Source organism: Brassica napus, chromosome A7 (assembly GCF_020379485.1).
Source record: "Brassica napus cultivar Da-Ae chromosome A7, Da-Ae, whole genome shotgun sequence".
Lineage (NCBI taxonomy): Eukaryota > Viridiplantae > Streptophyta > Magnoliopsida > Brassicales > Brassicaceae > Brassica > Brassica napus.
Window position 1 is genome coordinate 4,071,792 of NC_063440.1, and position 17,376 is coordinate 4,089,167.

A 17,376-nucleotide genomic window follows, 5' to 3' on the forward strand; every position below is an offset into this window, starting at 1 on the left:
TACGTCTTAATGAGAGCCGAATTATCAAAATGTGGAACCGATATCTTCAATCTTTTCCGAGTGCTCTCTCCCTCCTTCATGGCTCCACCAGTTTCCAATAGCTGTCCCTGTGTCATGATGACCCACACAACACCAAAATCTAGTTTTTTATCAAAAAGAAAAGCTAGAAAACTTGAGAGTGTGATGTAGTAAACACCACCCCCACCACGCTTTTTATATGGTCTCTGCATTCCTATTCCCTCTACCAAAATCATTCCATCATTATGACCAAATCTGTAAATAGTAAAAACATGATCATCTCCCTGAATCCAAATAATCCTCAGTATCTTCACCTCACACTTAACCCGTATCAAATCAAATCCGTAAAGATTGGTTGCAATCCTCGCATAAAAGAATAGTACTCCTTTAGTTATGCAATCCAAAATCATTCCATCATTATTACCATTTTATGTTGTATGTTTACATATTATTTATTATTTTCGAAATTATATATAATGTTTTTTTTTTACAAATAGTAATGTTACATTATGGAGATAAGCCGTCTTTTTTTTAGTGAAAAATGGTAATCTTACATATGTTTAATGTAGTTTTTTTCATTTTTTATGTTGTATGTTTACATATTATTTATAATTTTTGAAAATTAGTAATATTAAAATGTAAAACTATATTTTATGCCACATGTCATCTTTCGGAAGAAGTTTTTTTTGCTGATGTGGATACTCTATAGAGCCTCAAAAGGACCCTTTTATTAGTAAGGATTATTTTCGAAATTATATATAATGTTTTTTCTATAAAATAGTAATGTTACATTATGGAGATAAGCCGTTTTTTTTTAGTGAAAAATGGTAATCTTACATATGTTTAATGTAGTTTTTTCATTTTTTATGTTGTATGTTTACATATTATTTTTTTAAAATAAAAATGTAAAATGGTAATCTTACATATGTTTAATGTAGTATTTCCATTTTTTATGTTGTATGTTTACATATATTTATTATTTTCGAAATTATATATAATGTTTTTTTGTTTTTTTTATAAAACGGTAATGTTACATTATGGAGATAAGCCATCTTTTTTAAGTGAAAAATGGTAATCTTACATATGTTTAATGTAGTTTTTCCATTTTTTATGTTGTATGTTTACATATTATTTATAATTTTCGAAAATTAGTAATATTAAAATGTAAAACTATATTTTATGTCATGTGTCATCTTTCGGGAGAAGTTTTTTTGCTGATGTGGACGCTCTATGGAGCCTCAAAAGGTCCATTTTATTAGTATAGATAGATTTTTGGTAATGTTTTCCTAATTTTTTACATAATTTTGCCAAAATTTTATTTCTCTCTCTAAATAGTAATACAAAACATACAATCAACGAAACAAAAATCCATCTTAGAATTCTTTTCAGTCATAACATAACTTATTCACTATATTATTTGACTTAAATTCAAAATATTTTTAATCAAAATTTTCACATGATCCGTTAAATATAATCCTTCCAATTTTAAAAGCCTAATTATTTATAAAGCATATATGGACATTATAAGAGATTAGTAATTATTATAGATACACCTATATTTCTATATGAATATGAAATCATTATATCGATTGCTATAAATTGTTTTATATTCATTATTTTATGCAGTGTTTAAACATTATTACACTTTCGATATTTTTGAAAATTAGCTACCATTAATTATTATTTTTAATATCATTTGGGTTATTTGGCAAGTGATATTAATTAGTTTTAGACTTGTCTTTTATTTTAGATATAATTAAAATAATAAAAAGTTAAGAAACTTCCATTCATTATATTAAGTAGTTTATAAATATAAAAAAGAATTAATCAAGCGTTAATATTTTTTATATAATTTTAACAATTAGTTACCATAAATAAGTATTTGTAATATAATTTAGATTTTTGGCAAGTGATAGTAATTGGATCTAGATTTTTTTTATTTTAAATCTAAAATATATAAATAAAATTAAAAATAATCGACCAAGCAAATTATAAAAAACATTCTTAAGACTGTACAAATGATCGACATGTAAGCAAAATTCACTTAAGTGGCTTCTGTTTTAATATATAGGAGAATTTTTATTTTTTATAAATGTCTTATGAACTCATATAATAATTTAAAATTACGATCAAATAATTTTGTAAGCCATGATAGTTAATTTTATAAATGCTTTATTTTTTTTATAAATGACTTATAAGTACATATATGGACATTATAAGACATTATAATTATTATAATTATTTTTATATAAATATAATGTTTATATAAGAATATGAAATCATTATATTGATTTCTAGAAATTGTGTTCAATTAATTATATTATGTGGTATATAAATATAAAAAGAATTAATCAAATATTATTACACTTTATATAATTTTGACAGTTAGTTACCATAAATTATTATTTGTAATATTCTTTAGAATATTTGATAAGTTATAATAATTGGTTCTAGACTTACCTTTTATTTTATATCTAATTAAAATAATTAAAAATTAAATATATTTTAACCAATCAAATTATAATAATTTTATTAAACTCTCTCTATGATTGACACCTAGGCAAAAGTCATTTAAGTGACTTCTCATTTAATATATAGGATAATTTAGATATTCGGCAAGTGATATTAATTGGATCTAGATTTTTATATTTTAAATCTAAAACAAAATTAAAAATTATCGACCAAGCAAATTATAAAAAAAATTCTTAAGACTGCACAAATGATCGACATGTAAGCAAAATTCACTTAAGTGGCTTCTATTTTAATATATAGGAGAAATTTTATTTTTTATAAATGTTTTATAAACTCATGTAATAATTTAAATTAAGATAAAATAATTTTGTAAGCCATGATAGATAATTTTATAAATGCTTTATTTTTTTTATAAATGACTTATAAGACATTAATAATTATTATAATTCTTTTTATATAAATATAATGATTTATATAACAATATGAAATCGTTATATTGATTTATAGAAATTGTGTTCAATTAATTATATTATGTAGTATATAAATATAAAAAGAATTAATCAAATATTATTACACTTTCTATAATTTTGACAGTTAGTTACCATAAATTATTATTTGTAATATCATTTAGACTATTTGGTAAGTTATATTAATTGGTTCTTGACTTACCTTTTATTTTAGATCTAATTAAAATAATTAAAAATATACTTCAACCAATCAAATTATAACAATTTTCTTAAACTCTCTCTATGATTGACACCTAGGCAAAAACAACTTAAGTGACTTCTCATTTAATATATAGGAGGATTATGTAAAAGTAAATTATTTTAAAAATGGTTTTTTGTATAAAAGTTACACTGAGTGCTCAAACTAAGCACAAAGAAGCATTCCACAAAGATAGGTAGGAAATTAATCAAGAATTTCGATTTTTCAGAAGAAATAGCTGTTTGAGACAAATATAAAACTATGAGAGACTGATTGAAATATGTCATATAAATGAATAAACATATATAAAGAGTATCGAATCAAGGAGGAAGAAACACGAGAACGCCCACAGACATGAGTAAACCTTATGACCGATACAATGAGATTTTATCAAAGTTGTCATGCAGATGATAGGGTTCTCAGCAACCTGGATCGATTAGATAATGCGATGAATAACATCTGTGAATTATCATGTTCTTCTAAATGGTCAACACAGATGTATTATTGTCCTTAAAAGAGAATTGTGTCAAGGAGATCATTGTTCTCCTTTAATATTTATTCTATACACAGAACCAAGAGTTAGAATTTTTAATCATGCGAAAAATCAAGGAAAGATAACGGAAATGAGTATCTCATGCGCTAGCCCCAGTGTAGCACCTTCTTCTGCTGAGGATAATCTTTTTTTTTCTGTACGGGAAACAATGAAAGTTGTTAGGACATATGAAAAAGCTTTGGGAAAATGTATTAACTTTGACAAGTCATCTCTACTCTCTGGTAAGAGAATGCCTAAAAATGTAAAGCAATCAATCAAATCTTTTTGGGAATTAATAACAAAGGTGAAATGGGGTCCTACTTGAAAATTCAATAGGATATCAATCAATCAAAATGTAAATTGGCATTCTCCTATCCACATTAGGGTCGTCGGCACAGACCATGGGACAAGGGAACGAACATTCGGTAGAAGGACATCAAGACATGTGTTGCATGGTCTGAAGTAAAGAGATAAGTCCAGGAAAATAGATAATTAGCCAAGGAAATAAAGAGAAATGGGGAAATTAAGATGGAACGAGTTAGGGAAGGAATGAAGATAGCTTGACCTAGTGGAAGGAGCTTAGGTCTAAGCTCATCTAGGCCGTATACGAGGCTTTGGCCTCATACGGCTCGAGAAAAAAATGCAATGAGTATAAGTTAACTCTCTTAATAAAATTCAAACATTAAATTAATTAGCCAGTATTGAAACCCTAACTATTTTTTTCATAAAAAGCGTTCGTAACATTCGTACTCTCGTAACTCAAGTTAAATAACTCTCAAATATCGCAACAGAGACTCCTTAAGTACTCTTTTTATTGAGTAGTCTCTAACCTTTTTTTGTTTGTCTCATTTTTTCGAATCAATTTTGATTCTTCATTCTGATCTAGTTGTTCAAACAATTGAAAAAGGGATTTCCTTGTTTCAGGATTCTTTATCCTTACTTTGAATCTTTGGGTTTAGACATTACTTCGGTGATCTTGATCGTTTTATTAAAAAAGGGCAGCAATAAGCCCCTTATTTTGTTTAAGATTTCTTTTCTTTCTATCAAAGAATCATACAAACGCTTGATTCACGCATGATAGAACTAGCACTATGGGCTCAGCTAGCTAGACCATATTCCAGGAACCTCAACTTAGATGAAAGGAGTATTAGGTAGTTAAGGCAGTTGGCTGGACAGGGACGGTTAATGGACTGGTGGTCGATCAGGAACTTTTGGGCGACAAGTCTTGGTACAAGTGTGCTGAGTGGTTGGACAGTTTATGGCCAAACAGAAGGGAATGGACAGATGTCCATTCGGATGGCCAAATTGCACCTTGCCACTTAGTAGAGTGGTTGGCCGGTTTTCTCTATAGATACAAGGCACACATAAATGAATATACGGAAAACACCCAAAGCACACATAAGCAGAGGCAAATGGAAAAGAAAATACTTGGTCGAAAGGAAGAAAAATCTAGTCGGACATTCAAGAAATCATAAGAACCGACTACGGTTACATGAAGATCAGTTTGTTAAAGAGGTCAAGCATGGATCCTGACAAAAATAAAGAGAAGAATGTGGGCACTACTGAGCGCACATCTAACTGATATACCACGGTTTTACCACTTTTAGACCATGGTATAAGTTCTTTTTAACGTCTCTTCTATATCTTATTTTTGTATACAGTTTTTATGAAATCATTTTTATTTATTTGAAAATAATTGACCAACCAAAAACATATATGAATATAAATATAGATCTGACCAACCAGATTTTGTTAATCATTCATTTCTAAACTGAAGCGCCTTATCTAACAGTTTTTTATCCTAAACAACAAATAAACGTTCGAATAATATATTTTTTGTCGGATCCGTACGATCATGCATATTATTTAGAGTTTTTCTTAGATTCACCCATAGAGTGAATCTGTAGGTCCACCAAACAATAGTTTGCCACTTCATATTAAGTTTTTTTTTACGAAACAAAATAATAAGAATTTTCCAAGTCATATTATTTAAAAAAAATAAAAGTAAATAAAAATAGTAGTAGCTGCTAAAATATTTTTTTTTAACACTGTTAATGGAGTCAGCAAAACACTAAACCCAAAATCCTAAAGCCTTGGGTAAATCCTAAACCCTTCGGTAAATCTTAAACCATAAATCATAAACACTAAACACTAAATTCTAAACATTAAACCCTAAATGCGGTAAAAAAAACTCTAAACCCTAAACTTTTAGGGTTTAGGATTTACCAAAGGGTTAAGAGTTTTACCCAAGGGTTTGGGGTTTAGTGTTTAAGGTTTAGTGTTTAGGATTTAGAGTTTAGTGTTTTGTAGACGGCGCTAACAATGATGTTAAAAAACTCTTTTTTGTGGCAGTTACTACTATTTTTTATTTATTTTTATCATTTTATTTTAAAAATACTATATGGCTTGGAAAATTATTAATATTTTGTTTTTTAACTAAATATGAGGTACCAAACTATTATTGGTTGGTGAACCTACAGGTACACCCTACGGGGTGAACCTACAGATACACCCTACGGGGTGAATCTAAGAAAAACTCGATTACATATTATTCCAATCCTATAAAAAATTTTAAATGGACTTTTAAGCCTGGAAATATCTTTTGATAAAATATAATTTCAAAAATATTTTTTTTTTACTTTTTTACTTTATTGTATTTGAATATATTTTTTGATCAAATATTAAATCGTATAAGATATTATTTGATTTAATTTTTAGTTATTTCAAATCTTTACTTTATAAATTTTATTAAAACCTCTATAATTTATTTGAATAATGGTATAAATATTTTGACAAAATTTTAATAGTAAAATTTAGTTGATGTCAATTTATTGCATTGTATTTATATGTAGTATTTAATTTAATATGGAAGGTTATTTATATTTAAATGAATGTAACTTTTAATGAAAATGTAAATATATATATTAGTATAATTGATTTAATACTGATTAAAATAATTTGTAGTATTTAAATATGGAAAAATAAGTTATAATTATTTTTCTTTTTTTCAGAAATTAGTTGAATGTTTTAGTAAATTATTTGATTTATCAAATAATTTGAAAAAGTTGAAAAAATAAAAATCTAATGTTTTATATTGTTTGGATACAAGATTAATTATTTTGTTTTGGAAATATAGAAAGTAATATAATATTGTTTCCATAATCTATACTATTATTTGGGAAGTGATTTTTATCAATGGAACTCTCACTTCAAAATTTAGATTGTCTAATATTGTTGTTACCCTTAATGAATTTTATATATAATTTATTATATATAAAAATTATTTTATATTATTAGATTTCGATTTTTTGAAAATAAGATAATTCTTATATACATTGTGTTTTTATCTTGAAATTCTATTTTTCTGTTAGAAAACTTAAAACTTAAGATATAAAACAACTTATAGTTATATAAACTATAAAAAATTTGTATAAAGATATTTCCAAAAAAAAATTCTAATATGTGAGTGCTTTAAAAATTTCAACACAATAATAAGGATATACATTTTAATAAAAAAACGTTGTCATATATAAATAATCTGATGTTTGATTTAAAATTTTCGAAAAATAAATAATAACTTATCATGCTGGTTTTTTATTTAATATTACATAATATAATAAATATTCGTAAGAATACTATGTCCACATGTGCGAGTAAAACATCTAAATACTTTATAAAAGAGAGGTATTTTAATTTAAAATCTTACAAAAAAATTAGTTAAAAAAATGTTTGTGTTTTAATCGATTAAAAGTAAATAGAATATACACCTATTCATTCCATTAAGGTGCAACTGGATTATCAATATTTATAATAAAAATAATATGAAAACGTATTCTATCAATTCCTAAAAATAAATCAGCATTTGTCTTCAATAGAATGAAATGAATGGAATGGATCTATTCCATTTTTTATCTGCTTTCCATTCATATTATTCATTAATTTTTATTCCATCAATTCTTAAACATGTAAACCAGTTACAACTTACAGCCTAAATATAAGAAAACTAGACGATAACCCGCATGCATACGTGAAGTGAGTTTTTATAATAATGTTTGTTTATTAAATGGTTTTAACATTTTGTAACACTGCAATCTTTAGCGATTATAAAATGACCAATACAAACGTTGGTCTCTTAAATATATCATCGTTGTTGAAGAGTGAACGTATTACATCTTATTTTAATTACATTTAAGATTTCATACCCACAAAAAAAAAATTAAGTTTTGCGGCTGACACAAATCACCAAAACCAAATAGGCAACATCGATTGTATAATGACGGAAGAAGATTAGGTTTTCTTCTTCCAATTTGTTTACTATTGACTTTCCATAAGTGATTTTATTTTCTACCTCTATAAAATTGTACTTTCGTTCTTGTCTTTGTTTCGCTGATATGAGTTAAGTTTCTTTTTTTTTTAAACTTATTCTATGAATTCAGTGAATTACATAAGTGTCAATTTAAAAAATGGACATATGTAAAAATTACTTTCATTCCAGATACATATCTAAAAATCAAAATTTTGAAAAACAAATCACCGGCAAACTCTGTTCAAATCTAATATATCAAGCTATTATAGAATATACGTGCAGACTCGAAATATAAACGCATGAAATAATATATATTCACCAGCTCGGTCTAAAAATCATATAATTCTAGAACAACAAAACAAATTACTTACATCACTAGTTCGAGTAATATCTGAATCCGAATGGGTAATATCCGATCCCGAATGGATATCCGAAGATAACCAAACATATGTGTACTTAACCCTATATTTATAGTTTACTTCTTTCATTTTACTCAAAATATTTATATTAATGATGCTTATTGCTCAAAATTAGATATTATACATATAACTATGGACAAAATCATTTGCTACTCACTTAAAATACATATCAAGCTCTTGTTTCTTGCATTAACAAAAGTTGCATCTAAAATTTCAAAACAACAACTAAATTAGTGTCTTTCTATTTTTAAATTTTTATCTCCAAAACTTTTAATAGTTTAATATTTTAAAATTTTGATAACCGGTCAAGTTAAATATATTTTAAATATAAAACTTAAAAAATGAATAAATTATTTATTTTTTCTTCAAAATTTAAATATCAAAACCCGACCCAGAATATCCGAACCCAAACAAAAAATACCCGAATCCGACTCGAAGTGTAGAAATACCCGAACGTGTTCTATACATCTTTACTGAAATATCCTATATGAACCCAAACGTGTATCCGAACGCCCACCCCTACGATATATGACAATTTGTATCTTGCTTGAACAAAAAAAAGGTTAAACCATTGATCACAAAATTTTCAATGTGAGACTTTTACCATTTTTAGTAATTTATAGTCGTTTTTAAAAATTCAAAATATAATATATAAGAAAAAATTTAAATTTTTTATTATATGCTTAATATGATTGTTTAATTTCTTTTAATAGTATAAAATTAAATAAAAAAGAGAGAGGTTAGAAAAATTGTTATATAATATGTATTATTCATAATCATTAATTGTGATATATATGTTAACAATACTAGGAAATTCCGTAGCTTTTATTTAAGGAAAGAAAAAAATATTTTTTTGTATTCTACTAATTAATTTGATAGTTATTAGTTTAATAAAAAGCATCATATATATATATATATATGAACCAACTTATTTATTTATCTTGTAATGCTCCATGATTAGTACATATGGATTGTGGAACCAACTTATATATATGCACCAACTTATTTTTATAACAATTCTAAGAATCATTTTCGTAATGATAGGTGGCTAATGCTCAATGATTAATACATAGTGATTGAAACGGTTTTGTATCAAACGCATAGCGCAACGGAAAAAGAAGCGTTTGGGTGCGGAGGAAGCAAATCAATCCCTAAACCCGAAAAATAACCAAAGGGGGGAACCTGAGAGAGATCATCATTAGATCAAACGAAACGAAGAAGACGAAGAGCAGCAAGCAACAGTAGAAAGAGCAACGAAAGGCGAAGACGAAGATGTTACCCACAACTTCCAGATCTCGCTCTTCTTCTTCTTCTTCATCATCCCGAGCTAACCCAATGTTCCTCCAGTATTTTCGTCGCATCGTCAAGGTTCTCTTTTTAATCGCCATCTCAGATATTGATCCATTTTCATCAACTGATATTGCGAACAATACATAGATTCGTAATTTCTTTTCTCCATTGCAGTGGCAACAAATGGATATTGAATATACTTTCTGGCAAATGCTTAACCTTTGTACATCTCCCAAAGTTGTGTAAGTCTTTTTTTAATTTCCTGAGAGACTCATGCATCTCAAATTTCGCAACTGGAATAGTGACACAGGCTTTTACTACAGAGCTTATTGGAATAGACTTTCAGATTGTCTCACTTCAAATTTCTTATTCTTGTCCATTTTGCATGTGAACGCAACTACGGCATCAGCTATCAACACACTAAGTACCACAAACGTAAGCTTTAGCTTTCATTACCAAGCCTAGTAAAACTTTGCTAATGGCATTGTAAAATATAAGTGAGTTCCTTTTTCTTTCTTTCTCTCAGAAACGAAAAACCAATGGGCACGTGATGACCCTGCTTTTATTGTGATCTGTAGCCTGCTTCTCATTCTTTCAACTTTAGCCTACTGTGCCACGTAAGTATTTTGTAAATCTGCATCTTTTAGAATGTGTGAGTTAAAATTATTTCCTTGGAAAACTACTTTGTTATGTTTTTTGTTATTGCTTTTGACTGTAATCTGTCGTCCCTGCTTCAGGTATGACCATAGTGGCTCTCATGCTGTCGTCGTAGTTATATCAGTTTTCCTTACTCATTTCCTAATCACGGGAGGACTTATAGCTACATGCTGTTGGTAAGTACATTTCTTAAATGTTGCATCCATGTGTCTGTGGTAATTGCTTGCTAATTTGATCATATTTATAGTGCAAGACAAACACTTAAAATTTAATACTAAATCTCCTCTTACGAACGTTGCCAGCCTAGTGAAAATCGCTCTTGCAAGAGTCTTAATCCTTCTGTATGGTTTCCTTGTAATACCATTGCAGTTTGATTGGTTTCTTATGTCAAATCTACAACGTCTCTCTGACTTGAGGTATGGATTATCAGGTTTCTGACGAACTCTTACCTGCGTGAGGAGGCTCCAAACAGTCATGTGGTGGAACAACGCGTTGAATGGTAAGTTTATTGACTGACTGGTCTCTTGTCCTAGTTATTATTATCATTATTATTATTTTGATTTTTTTTTTCTCTCTCTAAGACAGAGTCCAGTATCCATATTCCATATCAGTGTTTCTTTCTGTCCATGTGTGAGCTTGTCAGTGACTTTGCTTCTATGTAAACTTCTGTAGGCTGTATACATTTGATGTTCACTGCAACTCCTTCTTTCCAATGTTTGTGCTACTCTACGGTAATTCCATCTTCAAACACATCACTCAGTTCTCAAAGAAGAATCTCCGCAAAAAGAGATTGTATCTATGACTTATACTTTCTTCTTGTGTCGCTGCAGTCGTACATTATTTTCTATCACCACTCCTGATAACTCACGGGTTCATCCCTCTACTGCTATCGAATTTGCTTTTCATGGTCGGGGCTTCGTATTACCATTATCTTAACTTCCTAGGATATGACGGTAAGTCTCATAAATTTTAATGTTTCCTTCCACAAATAATCTGCTGCATAACTTTTGACATTGCTTCCTGTGAATGAATCCAATACAGTGCTTCCATTTTTGGAACGAACAACATTCTTCCTCTACCCAATCGGGATCGTGATTGTCCTGTCTCCTATCTGTAAGCTTAGATCATAAATTAGTTTCGCAGTTTCCTCTTTTAGAAAAAATGGTAGAACATCATCTTAAGTTTGTTTTTATAATATTTTCAGTGATCTTAAGTGGATTCAACCCGTCCAATTATTTCATGAACATGTACTTCAGCCAAAGGTTATGAGAAAGCAAGCCACATCAGTTGAATCCTAAGGGCTCTGCACTGCACATACGTTATCAAGCAAGGAAGAAGAAGAGAGTATGATTCCTTTTTTTCTTTTTTACCCGTAACAGATCATCGTAGTGTTCAGTTTCTGGTACCACTTCAAAGGCTACGTAATAGAACCGGTTAACATTTTTTTTCTAAACCTGACCCCATTTAGCAAGACTTCTGTTAAATGTAGTGTATTTAGGGGTAACTTCCTATTGTCTTTTTTTTTTCCTTCAAATTCATGGTATTTTTTATGTGTTATACGTGTTGAGATGGATCTTTGGTTTCGTTAAAGTCTTGGGCACCCATTATTCTATTAATAGAAGGATCAATCGTAGCTTCTCTTGCCCAGTTATGTTTTCCAAGATTCCCACTTACGTAGTGACACAATTAAAAACTCAACAAGCTCCTCAGAGCCATCTTCCCTAATTACCTTTAGTGAAAACCTTTAGGTCGTGTACATAGCATAGCAATAATGAACCTGTAATTTAGCCTCAAGTAAAGAAGTTGGAATGAATTATAATGTGCTTGGCCTGCTCCTATAAACCCTCCGCATAGTCTCAATTTAGGGTTGAGCAAAATATGTGTAAATTTTGATTGTTTTGATTCAAACAAAAAAAATTGAATATGTGAGATTCTATGAAACAAAGCAAATAATAATATGAAGCATGCATAAAGAATGAAACAAATCATAAATACTAATATTTTTATGGACATATATAAACATATATTTAATTAGTTATATATTATATTTTCTGTAATTGTACAATGTTTTAGTTATTAGTTATAAAAGGTAACTTTTATTTTTATAATAAAATATTACTAATTAGTAGTATTTTTGAATTAATATTTATTTAAAAAAATATATTTTATTTTGTATGGATCGAAACGAATATCCAGTCAATAATATAAAAAAAAATTTTGAATATCCAAACACCGTATATTCGGGTAGCTACAGATCTGATCGAATCAGATAACTAGATTTTCGGACGAAACGGATCGACTTCAAACATGCCAAAGATAGTAGGCTACAACGATAGTAGTAGGGATGTTAAAACGGGTAAGGTGCCTGTGGGCTTTGACAGGCAGAGTTTAAACGGGTAGAGTCCGTACAAGTTTATTTATATGTAAAGACTTATCGGGTTCAACAAGGTCCTTTAAGGCCCAGTTATTTATTTTATCCTTCATAATATATGAAATGATGCCGTTTTTATTAGGTTTTCTACATCAAAGGCTCAAACTCATCATCGTAGATGAAATCTGGAAAAAACTATATGAATCGAACTTGAGAAATCGAGAAAAGGGTCCTTTGGATTTTCTTCACTAAGCTAACTGCTTGTTTTGACATTTTTCATCTTCTTCAAGAGTAATCTCTAAAACAGTTCTTCTTTTGATTTTGATTCTGGGTTGCAGGAGGTTTGGTTGTAAACTTCTTATCATCGTCCTCCTCTCTCTCGTTCACTACCACTTAATCTCAGTCCCGAAACTCTATCTTCGCTTCAATTGTAAGCACCATAAACTCATCCGTGTGTTTGTCTTTTTTTTTTCTTCTCCACAGAATTGAAGTGTGGTTGTTTTGTTGATGCTTCTTTTTTTTTATTGAGATTCGTTGATTGAGTGGATTATTACCCATCTCGTTCTTCAGATTCAGTTTCTTCAGATTTTGATACAAAGTTTGTTCTTCAGGTACAGGCCAAGAACGTGGTACTTCTTCTACTCAAGACAATATTTTCAGATAACAAGAAGATAGAGAAAGGATCGTTGATCTATACTATTAAAGCAAAATCTTTGTAGAATTCTGCCTTTGAGTTTTCAAGTTATTTACAACTTTATGTCATTATCTTTTTTTCCTTTTCTTAAATAGGATTTTGGATCCCATTAATTTGACCAGTGTCATTCCGAATTTTTCGAACAATTAAAAAAATAATCCGGCCAAGCATTTATTTAACCAATCATATGCAGCAACAATTACTAACATTCCATTTCTTATTTTCGAAGAATTAAATGCCACTTTACAATTACTTCATGTCTACACGATTCTTCTATATATATATATGGTAACTAAATTTCCAATATTATTAATTCTGTTTCCATAATACTATATATAGGCATATACTATTGAGATTTAAAAAGTGAAGTACTCAGTGGACATAGCAAGTTGCAATTACCTGTTTGTTTTTAAAGAGAAAAGAGATTTTGTGGAAGTAAAATATTTTCAAGTTGATATTGTTGGTAGACAATAAAGTCATAAAAATTATTATACAATAAATTTTATTGTAAATAAACTGTATCATGTCTAACATATAAGAATATTTTTCAAACATAAACAATCATCACAATTGTAAATAGATAAGATCATTTTATATAGAAACACAATTTCATCATTAAAAATATTTTTTAAATTTAAAAATTAAATAAATTATAGTTTTATCATTAAAAATATTATAAAATTTGAAAATAAAATAAATTCTAATTTCATCATTAAAAATATTTTTAAAATTTAAAAATTAAATAAATCATACGCTTTTTAAGCGCGGATCAAATCCTAGTTTGAGATTATAAAAGGAGGATGAAGTTGGTTTCTATCTTATTTTCTATGGTTTGCAGTTTCTTTATGAAGTAAAATTTATGTATTTTCTGTTATAAAATAACTTATAATTTTAAAGTATCGAAAAATTTAAATAAGGATGAAATTTTATACCCGCAAAATGAAATATACTGATAAGAGATAAATATGCGAGAGAGAGAGAATACTTTTAAAGAGGGAGAAGAGATGTTGAGGTGCAAGTTACAATCATTGAACTTCGTTCATTTATATAGAAGTAAAAAAGTAGGATTTACTGTGCGTGCATAATGACGCGGGATCCACATAATATACATACACACGAAAACATCAAATTTTGGTGCGTGTATTCTTGACATTCATTCTTCACGTTTATAACACTCCCCCTTGGAGACCGGTGTCACTATCATCTCTTGCTTAACGTCTTTGTTGCCTCGTTAAAAACCATTCTAGAAAAACCCAATGGAAAAAACTATAGTAAGGTAAAAAAAGTACAACTACGTAAGCTCCCCCTCGAATGAGCAGTCATAGATCCTTCCGATGACACATTCCAATGTTATGGAAATGTTTTCTGAATACCGAAGTCGGAAGTGATTTTGTGAAGAGGTCGGCTGCATTGTCGCATGATCTGACATATCTTACTTCAATCTCTTTCTTCTTCACGAGCTCTTGAGTGTATGAGAAGAACTTCGGATGAATATGCTTCGTTCTATCGCTTTTGATATATCCTTCCTTTATTTGAGCAACACATGCCGCATTATCTTAGCCATACGCATTCTCTACTTGCTTCATGGAGTGCAATGATTTCGGCATGATTTGAAGAAGTAGCCACGATCGGAGGCACGAGCGTTTGTTTCTGAGAAGGCCAAGATATAGCAGTGCCTCCGATCGTGAAAATGTATCTTGTTTGCGATTGGCCTTTGTATGGATCTGAAAGATATCATGCATTTGCAAAACCAACCATTTGACCTTTTGAATCCTTAGGGTAAAACAAGCCCTAATCAATGGTCCCTTGAAGATAACCAAAAATATGTTTAATTCCACTCCAATGTCTTCGTGTGGGAGATGAGCTGAATCTTTCCAAAAGATTAACAACAAATGATATATCAGACTGTGTACAATTTGCAAGGTACATCAGCGCTCCAATTGTACTTAGATTTTGTATTTTCGGACCAAGTATCTTTTAATTTTTCTCAGGTGGTCGAAATGGATCACTTTCAATATTAAGTGATCTAACGACCATCGGATGCTAAGAGGAGTAGATTTATCCATGTTAAACCATTTCAATACTCTTTTAGTGTATGTGGGTTGATGCACAAACATACCATTTTGAGAATGCTCTATTTGTAGGCCAAGACAATATTGTGTACGTCCGAGATCTTTCATCTCAGATTCTCTTTTAAGATAGTCTGATGCCATTTTTATTTTCTTTTGAGTTTCGATAATATTAAGATCATCAACATATACCGCGATTATCACGAATCCGGATGTTTTTTTCTTGATGAAAACACATGGGCATATAGGATTATTCACATATCCTTCTTTTGTTAAATACTCACTGAGACGATTATATCACATACGTCCAGATTGCTTTAACCCATATAATGATCTTTGCAATTTTATTGTACATAACTCTTTAGGTTTGGAACTTAATGCTTCTGGCATTTTATATCCATCGGAAACTTTCATGTAGATATCAGTATCAAATGATCCATATAGATATGTTGTAACAACATCCATGAGACGCATCTCAAGATTTTTATCAGCTGCTAGACTCATCAGAAATCTAAATGTGATTGCATCCATAACAGGAGAATACGTTTCCTTATAATCAATTCCAGGTCTTTGAGAAAAACCCGGGCCACAAGGCGATCTTTGTATCTTGTAACCTCATTTTTCTCATTTCGCTTTATGACAAAAACCCATTTGTATCCAACTGGTCTCACATCTGTAGGTGTGAGTGTAATAGATCCAAATATCTCTCGCTTATTAAGCGAATTGAGTGCGGTTTATATTGCATGATTCCATTTTTTCCAATCATGTCTATTTTGACATTCATAAACAAATTTTCGTTCTGGATCATCGATTTCTTCATTTATTTCACTTGACACAATATATGAGAAATCATCATCAACATCATCCATTTAATTTCTTTTCCATATCTTCTTATTATGGATGTAATTGATATAAATTTCATGATTACTTTTTGTCTCATGATGCTCAACTTTCTTAGTATCCTCATTATTTGTTTCTTCCAAAATAATTTCTGCTACTTTGGTTGTGTCATTTATCTCGACATCCTTTTGTTTTCTAGGATTTTCATTCTTAGAACCAGAAAGTCTACCACGCTTCAAGCGTGTTTTAGACTCACGTGTATTTCCTTCCTCGTTTGATATTTTGATACAAGCAGGAGCATTTGCAGCTGGTATATGAGATTTGGTTACCGTCTTAGTATCCGGAAATGCATTAGGTAGTTGATTAGCTATACTCTGTAAATGCATCATTCGTCGAACTTCTAGTTTTGATTCTTTAGTAGAAAGATCAAGATGTAACAATGATGGTACACTCCCTTTGATATCCATTTTTACATTTTTGTTTTCTCCTCTAGAACTGGGAATACTTTCTCATCAAAATGACAATATGCGAACCGTGCCGTAAAGAAATTACCAGTCTGTTGTTTTAGGTATCATATAATTGATAGAGAATCACAACCAACATATATTCCTAATCTTCTTTGTGGTCCATCTTTGTACGTTGTTGTCGTGCTTCAAGTACATATACTGCACAACCAAAGATTCTTAAATGGAAAATGTTTGGTTCTCGATCAAATGCTAACTGTATTAGGAAATACTTATGGTATGCACTTGGTTTGATCTGAATGAGTGCTTCTGCATGAAAAATAACATGTCCCCATACAGAGGTTTGAAGTTTTGATCTCCTGATCAATGGTCTTGCAATTAATTACAGACTCTTAATTAAAGATTTAGCCAAACCATTTTGAGTATGAACATGAGCAACAAAATGTGCTACTTCAATTCCCATTACCATACAATAATCATTGGATGCTTGGGATGTGAATTCACCAGCATTGTCTAATCTAACTCTTTTAATAGTATAA

At 29.6% G+C, this 17,376-nt stretch overlaps 1 protein-coding gene across 1 annotated transcript; it reads left to right on the plus strand.

Annotated features, from left to right (window-relative positions):
- Positions 1-9,539: 9,539 nt before the first annotated feature.
- Positions 9,540-11,949, plus strand: LOC106358601 (protein unc-50 homolog). The gene is made up of 10 exons (XM_013798431.3): positions 9,540-9,820; positions 9,917-9,984; positions 10,152-10,177; positions 10,269-10,359; positions 10,480-10,575; positions 10,830-10,898; positions 11,072-11,130; positions 11,230-11,352; positions 11,441-11,512; positions 11,604-11,949. Exons 1-10 carry the CDS (start codon positions 9,725-9,727, stop codon positions 11,666-11,668), a joined length of 765 nt encoding a protein of 254 aa, XP_013653885.1. The 5' UTR covers positions 9,540-9,724; the 3' UTR covers positions 11,669-11,949.
- The last annotated feature ends 5,427 nt before the right edge of the window (positions 11,950-17,376 follow it).